Source organism: Anomaloglossus baeobatrachus, chromosome 5 (genome assembly GCF_048569485.1).
Source record: "Anomaloglossus baeobatrachus isolate aAnoBae1 chromosome 5, aAnoBae1.hap1, whole genome shotgun sequence".
In the NCBI taxonomy this organism is placed as follows: domain Eukaryota; kingdom Metazoa; phylum Chordata; class Amphibia; order Anura; family Aromobatidae; genus Anomaloglossus; species Anomaloglossus baeobatrachus.
Genome location: NC_134357.1, coordinates 387,738,369 through 387,755,252, shown reverse-complemented (window position 1 = coordinate 387,755,252; position 16,884 = coordinate 387,738,369). Strand labels below are relative to the sequence as shown.

Below are 16,884 nucleotides of genomic sequence, written 5' to 3'. Positions count from 1 at the left end.
CGCCCTGAGACGGGGGCTGATGCATGCTCAGCAGAGTCCGGGACAACTCTACCATGGAGTCGGCAAAGGACTGGGAGATAGACTTAGAGAAGAATTCTACCCAAGCCGGGGGTTCAGCCACCGGGGCCGGAGCAGCCGGAGGGACCACTGGGGAGACTCGAGGCTGAGGCACCACCATGTTAGAGCAGGCATCACAATGTGGATATGTGCTCGGTTCAGGCAGTACGAGCTTACATGCAGTGCATGTTGAGTACAGCCTTGCTCCTAGTGTGAGACATGCTGCTGAGGTGGGGGCTCTGAGCCAGAATGACCCCCAGAGAGTGTTTAAGAAGGTCCACAACCGGAGGTTGTGGCTTACCAGACCGTTTGTGTGCCCTCCGGATCCCACAGCTCGGACCCCTAGACAGATTAGCAGAGATGCTGCAGCCAGCGCCGATCGGTGTGAGAACGCTGATAAAATGGCGCCGGAGCGAGGAGAGGGGGCGGGGCCTAGTCAAAGAGCGGGATCCGGAGGGCCAAGGAGATATACAGGGGAGGGAAACATCTCCTCAGAGAGGAGTGTCCTCCCCTGTGCCGAACGGCCGGTGGGCGGAGCCGCACTGTCCCTCTGCATGACATGCAGGGGCAGTGAAAACGAAACTAGGCCTCAGGCGAAGCCGGGGCCTAAATTTTACAATGCGGCCGGCGCGCAGGCACCCTCGGCGCGGTTCTCAGGTGAAAACCAGAGAACCGGCCGGAAATGTCACAAAAGTTAAATAACACACTCTCCCCAACAATAAAGTGCAAGGGACCCCCCGACAATAACGTCTCAAATACTTAGCTTGTGAGACGCAGGGCCAGGTCCCTGAGGGATGAGTGCTCCGTCCGGCAGGATCCTGAAAGGGCTGCGGATGGAGACCGGTCTCCTGCAAGGCACTCCCACTTCAAGCCAGAGCCCGAGGGATGGTGAAGGAGTGCGGCATGTAAGGCTCCAGCCCTGAAATCAACCTTAACAACACCGCCGACACAGTGGGGTGAGAAGGGACAAGCCGGGGGTCCAGGCTTGGACCCGCTTTTCTTCAAACTCTTTAAAATAAAAAATCAGATGAGAATGCATGTGTGGATGTGTGCCTCCTGAACACAAAGCATTGAACTGGCTATATTTGGTTATCCAGGGGGTGTATATGCTCGGAGGGAGGAGCTACACTTTTTAGTGTAGTACTTTGTGTGTCCTCCGGAGGCAGAAGCTATACACCCATGGTCTGGGTCTCCCATAGGAACGATGAAGAAAAAAATTGTGGTGATAAAAGCAGTGACAACAACTGAAGATGTGGTCACTTGTCAATCATCTGTACCGAACCAGGATGTCATCAGGGGATGGTGGTGACAGTAGCTGTGGTAAGTGACCATAGTGCTGCCCCCTGCTGATGTCCTATTTCATAAGGGATGATAGATGCTGCAGAGGAGTAAGTACAACCCCAGCCTCCTGGAGGTCCTGTTTGAGACACCTCTCCAACAAAATGTCACAGAATGTATAGTGAAAAAATCCCACATATAAGAAAGCAGGACAGGGAGAAGAAGGGTATAGAATGTCATAATAAAGCCAATTACAAAAGTAGTTTGTGCTTACTGCCGCAATTCAGAGGAAACTGTTTGAAAAGTCGTCTGTGAACCATTTGGCTTAGGCACGTTTCACACATCAGGCTTTTCGCCGGTTTGACGGATTCGGCGCACTCCAGTACAGTGTATACAGTACAATGGCAGCGTGACAAGTGCCAGTAAAGAAGGGAATTTTGTTTACTTACCGTAAATTCCTTTTCTTCTAGCTCCAATTGGGAGACCCAGACAATTGGGTGTATAGCTATTGCCTCCGGAGGCCACACAAAGTATTACACTTAAAAGTGTAAGGCCCCTCCCCTTCTGGCTATACACCCCCAGTGGGATCACTGGCTCACCAGTTTTAGTGCCAAAGCAAGAAGGAGGAAAGCCAATAACTGGTTTAAAGACCAATTCAATCCGAGGAAACATCGGAGAACTGAACCATACCACATGAACAACATGTGTACCCGAAAAAACAGAAAAACCCCGAGAAAACAGGGCGGGTGCTGGGTCTCCCAATTGGAGCTAGAAGAAAAGGAATTTACGGTAAGTAAACAAAATTCCCTTCTTCTTTTTCGCTCCTAATTGGGAGACCCAGACAATTGGGACGTCCAAAAGCAGTCCCTGGGTGGGTAAAAGAATACCTCGTGATAGGGCCGTCAAACAGCCCTTTCCTACAGGTGGGCAATCGCCGCCTGAAGGACTTATCTACCTAGGCTGGCGTCTGCCGAAGCGTAGGTATGCACCTGAAAATGCTTGGTAAAAGTATGCAGACTCAATCAGGTAGGTGCCTGACACACCTGCTGAGCCGTAGCCTGGTGCCGTAATGCCCAGGATGCACCCACGGCTCTGGTAGAATGGGCCTTCAGCCTTGAGAGAACCAGAAGCCCAGTAGAACTGTAGGTTTCAAGAATTGGTTCCTCGATCCCCCGAGCCAGGGTGGATTCAGAAGCTTGCGACTGTTTACGCCGACCAGCGACAAGGACAAAGAGTGCATCCGGGTGGCGCAGGAGCGCCATGCGGGAAGTAGAACCTGAGTGCTCTCACCAGAACCAACAGATGCAAATCCTTCTGAAATTGATGGACTGGACGAGGACACAAAGAAGGTGAGGTGATATCCTGATTGATATGAAAGTGGGATACCACCTTAGGGAGAAATTCCGGAATCGGACGCAGAACTACCCTGTCCTGGTGAAGGACCAGGAAGGGAGATTTGTATGAGAGCGTTGCTAGCTCGGAAACTCTCCTAAGAGACGAGACCGTTACTAGAAGGCCACTTCCCGAGAAAAGCGGGAAGGGAGACCTCTTTCAAAGGCTCGAAAGGCGGCATCTGGAGAGCAATTAGAACCTTGTTCAGATCCCAGGGCTCTAACGGCCGCTTGTACGGAGTGCTGAGACGACAAACTCCCCGTAGGAACGTGCGTACCTGAGGAAGTCGTTTCTGAAAAAATACAGATAGCGCTGAGACTTGTCCCTAAAGGGAACTGAGCGACAACCCTTTTTCCAACCTAGATTGCAGGAAGGAAGGAAACATAGACGATGCAACCGGCCAGGGAGAAACACCCTGCGCCGAGCACCGAGATAAGAATATCTTCCACGTCCTGTGGTCAATCTTGGCGGACGTTGGTATGCTAGCCTGTCTCATGGTGGCAACCACGTCCTGAGGTAATCCTGACGACACTAGGTTCCAGGACTCAATGCCACACCATCAGGTTGAGGGCCGTAGAATTCAAATGGAAGAATGGCCCTTGAGACAGCCAGTCTGATTGGTCTGGTAGTGCCCCCGGTTAGCCTACCGTGAGGCACCACAGAACCGGGAACCACAACATCCTCGGCCAATCTGTAGCGACGAGGATGGCGCGGCCGCAGTCGGTCCTGATCTAGCGCAGCACTCTGGGCAACAATGCCAGAGGTGGCACATAAGGTAGCTGGAACTGCGACCAATGCTGAACTAAGGCGTCTGCCGCCAGAGCTCGATGATTGTGAAACCGTGCCATGAAGCTGGCACATTGATGTTGTGCCGTGACGCCATTAGATCGACGTCCGGCCTCTGTCAGCGGCGCCAGATCTCCTGAAACCCGTCCGGGTGAAGAGACCATACCCTTTCGGCCACACCCCGGCGACTTAGGAAGTCAGCTTCCTAGTTTTCCACGCCTGGGATGTGAACTGTGGATATGGTGGATGCCGTGTCTTCCACCCACATCAGAACCTGCCGGACTTCCTGGAAGGCTTGCCGGTTGCGCGTTCTTCCTTGGTGGTTGATGTATGCCACCGCTGTGGAGTTGTCCGACTGAAGTCGGATTTGCTTGCTGTCCAGCTGCTGTTGGAAGGTTTGTAGGGCAAGATACACTGCTCTGTGTTCAAGAACATTGATCTGAAGGGTGGACTCTTGCTGAGTCCACGTACCCTGAGCGCTGTGGTGGAGAAAAACTGCTCCCCACCCTGATAGACTCGCGTCTGTCGTAACTATCGCCCAGGATGGGGATAGGAAGGACCTTCTTTTTGACCATGAGGTGGGAAGAAGCCACCACCGTAGAGATTCCTTGGCCGCCTGAGAAAGAAAGACGACTCTGTTGAGGGAGGTCGACTCCCCGTCCCATTGGCGGAGAATGTCACATTGTAGTGGACGCAGATGAAACTGCGCGAAAAGAACTGCCTCCATTGCTACCATCTAACGTAGGAAGTGCATGAGGCGTCTCAATGTGTGCGACTGGTTCTTAAAGAAGAGATTGCAGCCCGTAGTGAATGCTGTTTGTCTAGCGGAAGCTTCACTATCGCTGAGAGAGTATGAAACTCCATGCCTAGATATGTTAGCGATAGGGTCGGGGTCGGATCTGACTTCAAAAAGTTGATGATCCACCCAAAACTCTAGAGAGTCTCCAGCGCAACGTTCGGGCAGTGTCGGCATGTTTCCTAAGAGAGTGCCTTGACAAGTAGATCGTCTAAATATGGGATCACAGAGTGACCCTGAGAGTGCAGGACTGTGACTACTGCTGCCCTGACCTTGGCGAAGACCAGTGGGACTGTCGCTAGCCGGAAGGTAGAGCTACGAACAGAAGGTGTTCGTCTCCTATAACGAAGCGTAGAAACGCTAGTGCTCTGGATCAATCGGCACGTGTGGATAAGCATCCTTGATGCCTAATGATGCTAGGAAATCTCCTTGGGACATTGAGGCGATGACATGGCGGAGGGATTCCATCCGGAACCGCCTGGTGTCCACGAGCTTGCTGAGCAGTTTTAGATCCAGAACGGGACGGAACGGCCCGTTCTTATAGGCACCGCAAATAATTTGGGGTAAAAACCGTGACCTTGTTCCTGAAGAGGAACGGGGGTCATCACTCTTTCTGCCTATAGAGTGCACCCTGTTTGCAGAAGAGCAGCGGCTCGGCCGGGAGGTGGAGAAGTTCTGAAGAATCGAGTTGGAGGACGAGAAGTGAGCTCTATCCTGTACCCGTGAGACAGAATGTCTCACACCCAACGGTCATTGACCTATGGCAGCTAAATATCGCCAAGGCGGGTGAGCCTGCTACCGACCGAGGATGCGGAGAGAGGAGGCCGCAAGTCATGAGGAAGCCGCCTTGGAAGCGGGTTTTCAGACTGTCTCTTTTTTGGGCGTGACTGAGCCCGCCAAGAATCTGAGCTCCTCTGATCCTTTTGAGTCCACATTGGACGAGGAAAAATGGGACCTGCCCGAGCCTCGAAAAGACCGAAACCACGACTGCCTCCTGCTCTGTTGGGGTTTGTTGTGTCCGGGCTGAGGAAAGGATGAATCCTTACCCCTGGACTGTTTAATGGTTACATCCAAACGCTCACCAAACAGTCGGTCAGCAGAAAAAGGCAACTGGTTAAGCAACCTTTTTTGGAAGCAGAATCTGCCTTCCATTCACTTAACGAGCAGACCAGGCTCTGCTTAAAAACACGGAGCAGCGGAGGCTACTGCCGTACGGTTCGCAGAGTCTAGGGCAACCTGAATCGCGTAAGAAACAAATGCAGACATTTGAGAGGTTAAGGATGCCACCTGCGGCACAGATGTACGTGTAACCGTGTCAATCTGTGTAAGACAAGCTGAAATAGCTTGGAGTGCCCCAAGGGTGAGAATGCTGGAGCCAACGGTGCGCCGACAGTCTCATAGATGGATTTAGACCAGAGATCCATCTGTCTGTCAGTGGCATCTTTAAGTGCAGCTCCATCTCCCACTGCAACTATGGATCTAGCTACAAGCCTGGAGATTGGAGGATGCCGCTTGGGACACTGGGTCCAGTCCTTGACCACGTCAGGGGGCAGGGATAACGTGTATCCTAAGCCGTTTGGAGAAGCGCATATCTGGATAAGTGTGGTGTTCCTGGACTGCCTCTCTGAAGGCAGAGTGGTCCAGAAAAATATGTGAAGCTGACTCCTCCACTGGAGGCGCTGAAAATAACCAACATTCTATTGATGGACGCTATAAGATTATTCACTATGGCGTCACCATTAGGTGTATCCAGATTGAGAGCGGTCTCAGGATCAGAATCCTGAGCCGCTACTTCCGCCTCATTACACAGAGAGTCCTTCTGCTAGGACCCTGATGAAACCGAGGGCCGCTCATAGTGAGCCCGCTTAGGCTGTCTGGGACTGACGTCTGTGCAGAGCCGTGACTCTGGGATGCGTGTGACATTCCCGGAGCTGTTAGTTGTTCACACTGAGGGGGGCGATGGATCAATGATTCAACAGTGCCCATGTTGTGAGAGACATGTCCGGACTGCTAGGCTTCTAGTATCATAGCCATAGTCTCAGAAAATCTGTCAGTAAAAACTGCAGACACCGTCCTCATCCTCTGGCCATTAGCAGAGACTCCGGCTGAGTTGGATATAATGGGGGTCTATGTAACCTGCCGGCCGTATAGCCGTACATGCTGTACCGGCTGCATAGAAAAACATGTGGTTCTGCACCTTTGTTTTACACAGAGAATATGCTGATAACTCCTCCGCACAATCCAGGAGGGTATATACAACGTGCGACCAAACAGTGCAATGTATATAGTACAAGCATATCTATAAGTGCACTTCTGCACTAGTGGGGTTAGCACCACAGGTGCTGCTTAACGCCTGTTGCAGCGATTGTGTGACTATCAGAATGCCAGGGTCTTCCACACTTGTCTCTGTATCGTACAGAAACTGACACTAATGGCTGCCGGCGTCCTTGTAGAGAAGGAAGCCGTGGGCGTGCCTGAGAAAGTGCGGGAATCCGGTTTCACAGTGCACACAGTGAGAGGGGTGGAGTATGCAAAACATACTCCAGCTCTCAGCGCTGCTGTGCTATGCAGCGTCACGCCCCTACCCTGACTGTCAGGCCTGTGGGCGGTAACGAAGGGAGACTAGGCCCAGAAGCCGGGGACTCGAGTTAATAAGCGCGGCCGGCATATCAGTGCTGGCCGGCGCGGAAGTCCCCGGCGCACCACAAATCCCAGCGGCGCCTTAAATAAAAATGGCAGCGGCGGTTAGCGCAGTAGTCACCCAATACACTAACACACCCAGCAACGCTGTGGTGTGCGATGGCACTAGTGCGGACAGCGCCGCTGTCCCTGGCGCACTAACACACCCAGCAGTGCTGCCGTGTGTCTGCGCGGTCCCCACAGGGACACAGAGTACCTCCATGTAGCAGGGCCATGTCCCTGAAGATACTCCGCTCCATGTCCAGCAGATACCAGGGGCTGTGGATGGAGCACGGCCTCAGTGCCTGGAGACCGATAGGATCCCACTTCACCCAGAGCCCTGTAAAAAGGGATGGGGAAGGAAGCAGCATGTGGGCTCCAGCCTCCGTACCCGCAATGGGTACCTCAACCTTAACAAACACCTCCGACATGAAGTGGGGTGAGAAGGGAGCATGCTGGGGGCCCGTATGGGCCCTCTTTTCTTCCATCCGACATAGTCAGCAGCTGCTGCTGACTAAACAGTGGAGCTATGCGTGGATGTGTTGCCTCCTTCGCACAAAGCACAAAACTGGTGAGCCAGTGATCCCACTGGGGGTGTATAGCCAGAAGGGGAGGGGCCTTACACTTTTAAGTGTAATACTTTGTGTGGCCTCCGGAGGCAATAGCTATACACCCAATTGTCTGGGTCTCCCAATTAGGAGCGAAAAAGAAATGCTGTCATGTGACCGAAGTATATGACATGGAAGTTGCGGCGCTGCCATTGTACTGTATACACTGTACTGGAGTGCGCAGAATCCGGCAAACCAGCGAAAAGCTGGATGTGTGAAACCGGCCTTAGATGACTAGTCCAAGAGGCAGCACTGACAGGGCTCTCCTACTGTGTATAGTCTAAGAAAGCAGGGAGAGGTAAAAGTTGCCAAGGACCTTTCTCTTGGATATGAGGCTGCGATCTGGACCTGCTGACATCACAGACTGAGGACTCCACTGCTGGCTACCCTTGTAAATAGAATGTTACTTTCTGCCTGACTGAAGAGATGTCAAGGTACAGTAGTCACATTATTAAGTGACTGAATAATCTCCATAATAATGGATCTCATTTACCAAAGCTGCAAATAATGGACCTAAAATTTAAACAAAATTACCTAAAACATAATTTTTCATGCTGGAAAAAGCTATGGACCTGGGATAATATATGCATCTGCGGCAGCAACTGAAGGATGAAAATCCCAGAACCATTATCTTATCCACGCTGGACGGATAGCGGACAGAACAACACTGTACTCACCAGGTCTGGTTCCCAGAGAGACTCGCACATGCCGTACATCTGCTCTGAACATGTACCGCTCACTACAAAGTCTTCAGTCACCATGGGACATCCAATAAGGTCCAGCGAGCAGATAAATGGCTCAAAGGTTTTGGGGTCCAGTCCTGCAATAACTGGCTCAACATAATAAGGACCGAACCTAACAAAAAACATATAAACATTAATGAACCTTCTGTGCCCAAATAAAAAAATAAAAATAGGTCACTCAATATGGAGAGACAAGACAACCCCTATACTGAGGGTAGTGTACCTGTACTTGGCTTCTAAAAAGGTAAAACGTTGGCTGATCTGCTGTCCACAGGACAGTGCACATAGGAGCAGATCCAGGAGCAGCGGAGGATCAGCCCTGGACCCGGAGAGCGTGACTAAGTCTAGGTTCACACTTCCGTTAAAATGTATCAGTCACAATCCGCCGCTCTGGTAAACAACGCTATCCGTTTAGCGGATTCTGTTGTGTCCCATAGACTTGTATTAGTGGCAGATTGCGACTGATGACCTTGCGTTGCATCCACTGCGTCGTGGTCAGTCGTTTTTTGACTGACCGCTGGGCGGGAAGCAACGCAGAATGTAACGTTGTTCTGGCCGTCAAAATTGACACACCGCGCAGGAATCCGCCACAGTCGGTCACGCTTGTAATGCATGTCTATGGTGCTGGATTCCGTCGTAATCCGTCTTACGACGGAATCCAGCGCTGGATTCCTTCATGCTCTACTGAGCATGCCCAGCAGGTTTGGCACATCCACTGGGCTGTCCCAAACACAAATGGATCATGACTGATCCGTCAAAAAACGGACGGATCGCGGATGCAACGGAACAGTTTATTCACAGGATTCCTGTGAAAGGAATCCTGTGAAAAACACATCCGTTGCGTCAGTTGACATAAAACGACTGATCCGTTGCTGACGGATTTAAAACAAAGGAAGTGTGAACCTAGCCTAAAGCAGTTCATTAGTTTGAGGCCGGGTTCACTCGTTGAATATTTGGTGATTATTTATTTTTTTTTTTACCTCAGTATTCATAAGCCAAAACCAGGAGTGGGACAATCAGAGGAAAAGTATAATAAAAACACGTCACCAATTCTGGATTTATCACCCACTCCTGATTATGGCTACAAATACTGAGGTAAAAAAACCTCACCAAATACTCGTGTACACAGGGCCCAAGATGAACTGGAGCTAGGGGACAAGGATTTTCTGAAAACGACCCTTTTAATAAAGGTGTTGTAAGACCTGGTCACATTACATTGTCAGAACTTGTTGAGTAATTCATAAAATGAAACACAGATCCGGTTCTATTTTTCCCATGCCCACTAAGGGTACGCCAGGATACATTCCCATTATCTCACCTTCTCTCGTACAGCAGGTTAGACACCATGCTCATGAACGTCTTCGGTTTAATCTGACGCCCTTCTTTTAGTTCATATAGATTAAGTCTGAACTTCAGACGTTGGGACCTGAAAAACGAACAACACAAATCTGTTAGTACATAATGAATACTAGAAGGGAAAAGACGGGAACTTCTTGGGGTCCTTGTGTAAAGAATCAGAGCGTGGCACTGCTGAAAAACCACTGTAATGGACTGACAGGTCTCTGCCGACGTGCAGTCACGACCTCGATCAATACAAGTGAACTGAGCGAGGTCGGACATGTCTAGTTGGAATGTAGCCAGAAGTATGCAAATCGAATATTGCAGTTACGACTGTCTGTTCCCCGGCGCTGGAGAATCCTGACAGTGTGCATTGTGAGGATTTACAAGTCTGCATTCATTTGGATTGACTGCAGAATTTAAAGGCAATCTGTCATGTGGATAAATGCCATTAACCTGCAGATCTGGGGTTAACCCCTTAACAACTGCGGGCAGTAATATTAAGTCTTAGCGGTCATAGTGTCAATACCCACCACTTGCTTCAGGCAGCCTGCAGCAATCCCGCACATGTCAGCTGATTTGTACAACTGACGTGTGCCCACCAGGCACAAGTGGAACTGCATTCTGCCCATGCCTTTTAACCCCTTAAATGGCGCTGTCAATATGTGACAGAGTCACTATAATCGCGATAAAACTTTACTTACAGGCCTCTACCATAAGTCACATGATGTGATCACATGGATCGGATGGTTGTCATGGTAGCACAGGGCCATATGATGACTCCTGTAGCTCACATGACTCAGGTCCTGTAACCTTCAGCCGAGTACTGCCTATTACGAGAGATCAGCTTTTCTCCCGATCTGAGCGACACTCCTCTGATCGGGAGACACCAATGAGTGATCAGACTGCTGATCCTTATAGCCCACTAGGGGGCCTATTAAAAAAGAAGGGAATTTTGTTTACTTACCGTAAATTTCTTTTCTTCTAGCTCCAATTGGGAGACCCAGACAGTGGGTGTATAGCTACTGCCTCTGGAGGCCGCACAAAGAACTACACTTAAAAGTGTAAGGCCCCTCCCCTTCTGGCTATACACCCTCCCGTAGGAGTACGGATTCCTCAGTTTTAGTACCAAAGCAAGAAGGAGGAAAGCCAATAACAGTTTCAAAAACAAATTCAATCCGATAACAAGATCGGAGAACTTAAGAAACAACATGAACAACATGTGCACCCGAAAAACGAAACCCTAAGAACAAATAGGGCGGGTGCTGGGTCTCCCAACTGGAGCTAGAAGAAAAGGAATTTACGGTAAGTAAACAAAATTCCCTTCTTCTTTTTCGCTCCTAATTGGGAGACCCAGACAGTGGGACGTCCAAAAGCAGTCCCTGGGTGGGTAAAAAGATACCACATGAACGGGCTGTCAGACAGCCTCTTCCTACAGGTGGGCCACCGCCGCCTGAAGGACCTGTCTACCTAGGCTGGCATCTGCCGAAGCGTAGGTATGCACTTGATAGTGTTTGGTAAACGTGTGCAGACTCGACCAGGTAGCCGCCTGGCACACTTGCTGAGCCGTAGCCTGATGCCGCAATGCCCAGGACGCACCCACGGCTCTGGTAGAATGGGCCTTCAGTCCAGATGGAATCGGAAGCCCAGCAGAACGGTATGTGTGAAGAATTGGTTCCTTGATCCACCGCGCCAGGGTGGATTTGGAAGCTTGCGATCCCTTATGCTGACCAGCGACTAGGACAAAGAGCGCATCAGAACGGCGTAGAGACGCCGTGCGAGAAATGTAAATCCTGAGTGCTCTCACCAGGTCCAACAGATGTAAACCCTTTTCAAATTGGTGAACTGGATGCGGACACAAAGATGGCAAAGTGATATCCTGATTGAGATGAAAGGAAGAAACCACCTTGGGAGAAAACTCTGGAATTGGACGCAGTACTACCTTGTCTTGGTGAAACACCAGGAAGGGAGATTTGCAAGATAACGCCGCTAGCTCGGACACTCTTCGAAGAGACGTGACCGCCACAAGAAAAACTACTTTTTGTGAAAGCCGAGAAAGGGAAACCTCTTTCAAAGGCTCGAAAGGCGGCTTCTGGAGAGCAATGAGAACCTTGTTCAGATCCCAGGGTTCCAATGGCCGTCTGTAAGGAGGAACGATATGACGAACTCCTTGGAGAAACGTGCGTACTTTAGAAAGCCGTGCCAAGCGCTTCTGAAAGAATACGGATAGCGCGGAGACTTGACCCTTAAGAGAGCTAAGCGACAAACCTTTTTCCAACCCAGACTGCAGGAAGGAAAGAAAAATTGGCAATGCAAATGGCCAGGGAGAAAACCCTTGAGCCAAGCACCACGCTAAGAATATCTTCCACGTCCTGTGATAGATCTTAGCTGAGGATGGTTTTCTAGCCTGTCTCATTGTGGCAACAACTTCATGAGATAAACCTGAGGCCGCTAGGATCCAGGACTCAATGGCCACACAGTCAGGTTCAGGGCCGCAGAATTCAGATGGAAAAACGGCCCTTGAGACAGCAAATCTGGACGGTCTGGTAGTGTCCACGGTTGGCCTACCGTGAGATGCCACAGATCCGGGTACCAAGACCTTCTTGGCCAATCTGGAGCGACGAGTATGGCTCGATGGCAGTCGGACCTGATTTTCCGGAGAACTCTGGGTAACAATGCTAGAGGTGGGAACACATAGGGGAGTCGGAATTGCGACCAATCCTGAACCAAGGCGTCTGCCGCCAGTGCTCGGTGATCGTGAGACCGTGCCATGAAAACTGGGACCTTGTTGTTGTGCCGTGACGCCATCAGATCGACGTCCGGCGTCCCCCAGCGGCAACAGATCTGCTGAAACACGTCCGGGTGAAGGGACCATTCTCCTGCGTCCATGCCCTGGCGACTGAGAAAGTCTGCTTCCCAGTTTTCCACGCCTGGGATGTGAACTGCGGATATGGTGGACGCTCTGCTTTCCACCCACGTCAAAATCCGCTGGACTTCTTGAAAAGCTTGGCGACTGCGTGTTCCCCCTTGGTGGTTGATGTACGCCACCGCCGTGGAATTGTCCGACTGAATCCGAATCTGCTTGCCTTCCAGCCATTGTTGGAAGGCTCGCAGGGCAAGATAGATTGCTCTGATTTCCAGAACATTGATCTGCAGGGTGGACTCTTCCTGAGTCCACGTCCCCTGAGCCCTGTGGTGGAGAAACACCGCTCCCCACCCTGATAGGCTCGCATCCGTCGTGACCACTGCCCAGGACGGGGGAAGGAACGACTTTCCCTGTGACAATGAGGTGGGGAGAAGCCACCAACGCAGAGAGTCCTTGGCAGTCTGAGAGAGGGAGACAGTCCTGTCGAGGGACGTCGATTTCCCATCCCATTGGCGTAGAATGTCCCATTGTAGAGGGCGCAGATGAAACTGCGCGAACGGGACTGCCTCCATTGCTGCTACCATCTTTCCTAGGAAATGCATGAGGCGCCTCAGTGAGTGCGACTGGCTCTGAAGGAGAGATTGCACTCCAGTCCGTAGCGAGCACTGCTTGTCCAGTGGAAGCTTCACTATCGCTGAGAGAGTATGGAACTCCATGCCAAGATAAGTCAGAGATTGGGTCGGGGTTAGATGAGACTTTGGAAAGTTGATAATCCACCCGAAACTCTGGAGAGTGTCTAGTGCCACCTTCAGACTGTGCTGGCATGCCTCTTGAGAGGGTGCCTTTATAAGCAGGTCGTCTAGATACAGGATGACCGAGTGACCCTGCGAGTGCAGAACAGCTACTACTGCTGCCATGACTTTGGTGAAGACCCGGGGGGCTGTTGCCAGACCGAAAGGTAACGCTACGAACTGCAGGTGTTCGTCGTGTATGACGAAGCGTAGGAAACGCTGATGCTCTGGTGCAATCGGCACGTGGAGATACGCATCTTTGATATCTATTGATGCTAGAAAATCTCCTTGAGACATTGAGGCTATGACGGAGCGTAGGGATTCCATCCGGAACCTCCTGACTTTTACGTGTCTGTTGAGCAACTTTAGATCCAGGACGGGTCGATACGATCCGTCCTTTTTTGGGACCACAAACAGATTGGAGTAAAAACCGTGACCTTGTTCCTGAAGAGGGACGGAGGTCACCACTCCTTCCGCCTTTAGAGCGGCCACCGCCTGCAACAGAGCATCGGCTCGGTCTGGTGGTGGAGAAGTTCTGAAGAAACGAGTTGGCGGACGAGAACTGAACTCTATCCTGTACCCGTGAGACAGAATATCCCTCACCCAACGGTCTTTGACGCGTGACAGCCAAATGTCGCCAAAGTGGGAAAGCCTCCCACCGACCGCGGGTGTGGGAATCGGAGACTGCAAGTCAGGAGGACGCCGTCTTGGCAACGGTTCCTCCGGCTGTCCTTTTTTGGGCGTGACTGAGACCTCCAAGAATCTGAGCGTCTCTGGTCTTTTTGAGTCTTTTTTGACGAGGCGAATTGGGACCTGCCCGGTCCTCGAAAGGACCGATAACCAGACTGACCCTTCCTCTGTTGGGGTTTGTTTTGTCTGTGTTGCGGTAAGGATGAGTCCTTACCCTTGGAGTGTTTGATGATTTCATCCAAACGCTCTCCAAACAATCGGTCACGAGAAAAAGGCAAATTGGTTAAGCACTTCTTGGAATGAGAATCTGCTTTCCAATGTCTCAACCACAGGGCCCTACGCAAAACAACGGAGTTGGCTGACGCCACTGCCGTGCGGCTTGTAGCGTCAAGAACAGCATTAATCGCGTACGACGCGAATGCCGCCATTTGCGAGGTCAATGGTGCTACCTGCGGGGCAAATGCACGTGTGACTGAGTCGACTTGCGCAAGCCCGGCTGAGATAGCTTGGAGTGCCCATACGGCCGCAAAAGATGGCGCTAACGACGCTCCAATCGCTTCATAGATGGATTTCAGCCAGAGCTCCATCTGCCTGTCAGTGGCATCTTTAAGTGCCGCTCCATCTTCAACTGCAACCAAGGATCTAGCTGCAAGCCTGGAAATTGGAGGATCCACTTTTGGACACTGGGTCCAACCCTTGACCACCTCAGGGGGAAAAGGATAGCGTGTATCTTTAAGCCGTTTAGAAAAACGCCTTTCAGGATAAGCGTGGGGTTTCTGGATTGCGTCTCTAAAGTCAGCGTGGTCCAGAAAAGTGCTTAATGTACGCTTAGGGTATCTGAAATGGATTCTCTCGTGCTGCGAAGCTGACTCCTCTACAAGAGGAGCTGGTGGGGAAATATTTAACATCTTATTGATGTTAAATATAAGATCATTAACTATGGCGTCGCCATCTGGTGTATCTAGATTGAGAGCGGTCCCAGGATCAGAATCCTGATCAGTTACGTCCGCCTCATCACCCATAGATTCATCTCGCTGGGATCCTGACCATTGAGATGAATGTGAAGGCCCGTCATAGCGAGCCCGCTTAGGCTGCCCGGGGCCATCGTCCGAGTCAGAGTCTTCACCCTGAGGTGTATGTGCCCGTCCCGGAGCTTGGAGGTAATTCAGCTGAGGGGGACCAGGGGGCAATGATTGCACAGTGTCCGTGGCCTGAAGTACAGGCCTAGCTCGCAATGTGTCAAGAATTTGTGACATAGTGAGAGACATTCTGTCAGCAAAAGCTGCAAACTCAGTTCCTGTCACCTGGACAGCATTCACAGGTGGTACACCCTGGGTCACGTCCAGCAGAGGTCCCGACTGTGCAAGCGCCGCAGGGGCCGAGCACTGCACACAATGGGGGTCCGTGGAGCCTGCCGGTAGAAAAGTCCCACATGCGGTGCAGGAAGCATATAATGTCTGTGCCTTGGCACCCTTGCGTTTTACGGACGACATGCTGCTGGCTCTCTGCAATGTGAGAGAGTCTATAGCCAAAGGGCGACCAGCGCTATGCAATACAAAGTATTTGTAGAAACAAAATACTAAGAATACTACTGGCACAAGAGGGGGTGAGCCCTGAGGGCTGCTTACCGCCCGCTGAATAGCGGGTAAGAGGCGCAGAATTCCTTGTCTGGGTCTCCCCGGCTCCCCTCTGCAGCTCAGCGTGTCAGCAGGAATGGCTGCCGGCGTCTGTGGAGAGGGGCGGTCCGTGGGAGTTCCTAAACAAAAGTGCGGGAAACAGTGTCCCCTCTGTGCCGATTGTGAGGGCTGGAGTATGTAAAAACGACTCCAGCCCTCGGCGCTGATGCACTGACCAGCGTCCCGCCCCTCTCCTGACTGGCAGGTCTGGGGGCGGGAACGAACGGAAGCAGGCCGCAAAAGCCGGGAACTCGAGTTATCAGCGCGGCCGCCGTAAAAGCGCGGCCCGCGCTGAAGTCCCCGGCGCACCACAAGTGCCAGCCGCGCCGCAGTCCCAGCGGCCGGCGCGACCGATTCCCAGAAGTGTGCCTGCTTCAGCGAAGCTGAATGAGGCCATGGCACAAGCGCCGCAGCGCTGATGTCCCCGGCGCACTACAACACCCAGCATGCTGCGGTGTGAGCGCCAAATGCACGGGGACACAGAGTACCTTGAGGAAGCAGGGCCATGTCCCTGATGTACTCCGCTCCATCCAGCATCTTCTCCAGGGGCTGTAGATGGAGCACGGTCTCAGTGCCTGGAGACCAGTAAATCCCACTTCACCCAGAGCCCTGTAAAAAGGGATGGGGAAGGAATCAGCATGTGGGCTCCTGCCGCCGTACCCGCAATGGGTACCTCAACCTTACAAACACCTCCGACATACAGTGGGGTGAGAAGGGAGCATGCTGGGAGCCCTGTATGGGCCCTCTTTTCTTCCATCCGACATAGTCAGCAGCTGCTGCTGACTAAAAACAATGGAGCTATGCGTGCGTGTCTGACCTCCTGCGCACAAAGCTAAAACTGAGGAATCCGTACTCCTACGGGAGGGTGTATAGCCAGAAGGGGAGGGGCCTTACACTTTTAAGTGTAGTTCTTTGTGCGGCCTCCAGAGGCAGTAGCTATACACCCACTGTCTGGGTCTCCCAATTAGGAGCGAAAAAGAAATATGTATAAAAAAAACCAAAACCTAAAAAGTTCAAATCACCCCCTTTCGCCCCATTGAAAATTAAAGGGTTAAAAAAAATAAAACACATTTGGTATCGCCGCATTCAGAAATGCCAATCAAAATATAAAATCAATTAATCTGATTGGTAAATGGAGTAGCGGCAAAAAAAAAAAAAAAAACAAAAACAAAACCGAAACGCTA

General features: G+C 51.4%; 1 protein-coding gene across 2 annotated transcripts in view; it reads right to left on the bottom strand.

Annotated features, from left to right (window-relative positions):
* PSMB3 (proteasome 20S subunit beta 3) overlaps positions 1 to 16,884 on the bottom strand; it is a 52,246-nt gene that overhangs the window by 22,331 nt on the left and 13,031 nt on the right. For both annotated transcript variants that reach the window (XM_075350105.1, XM_075350106.1), the window contains exons 3-4: positions 9,658 to 9,765; positions 8,274 to 8,451 (exon numbers count right to left, since the gene is read on the bottom strand). In XM_075350105.1, the coding sequence (XP_075206220.1) occupies positions 8,274 to 8,451; positions 9,658 to 9,765 (286 nt within the window). The remainder of the gene's footprint in view (positions 1 to 8,273; positions 8,452 to 9,657; positions 9,766 to 16,884) is intronic.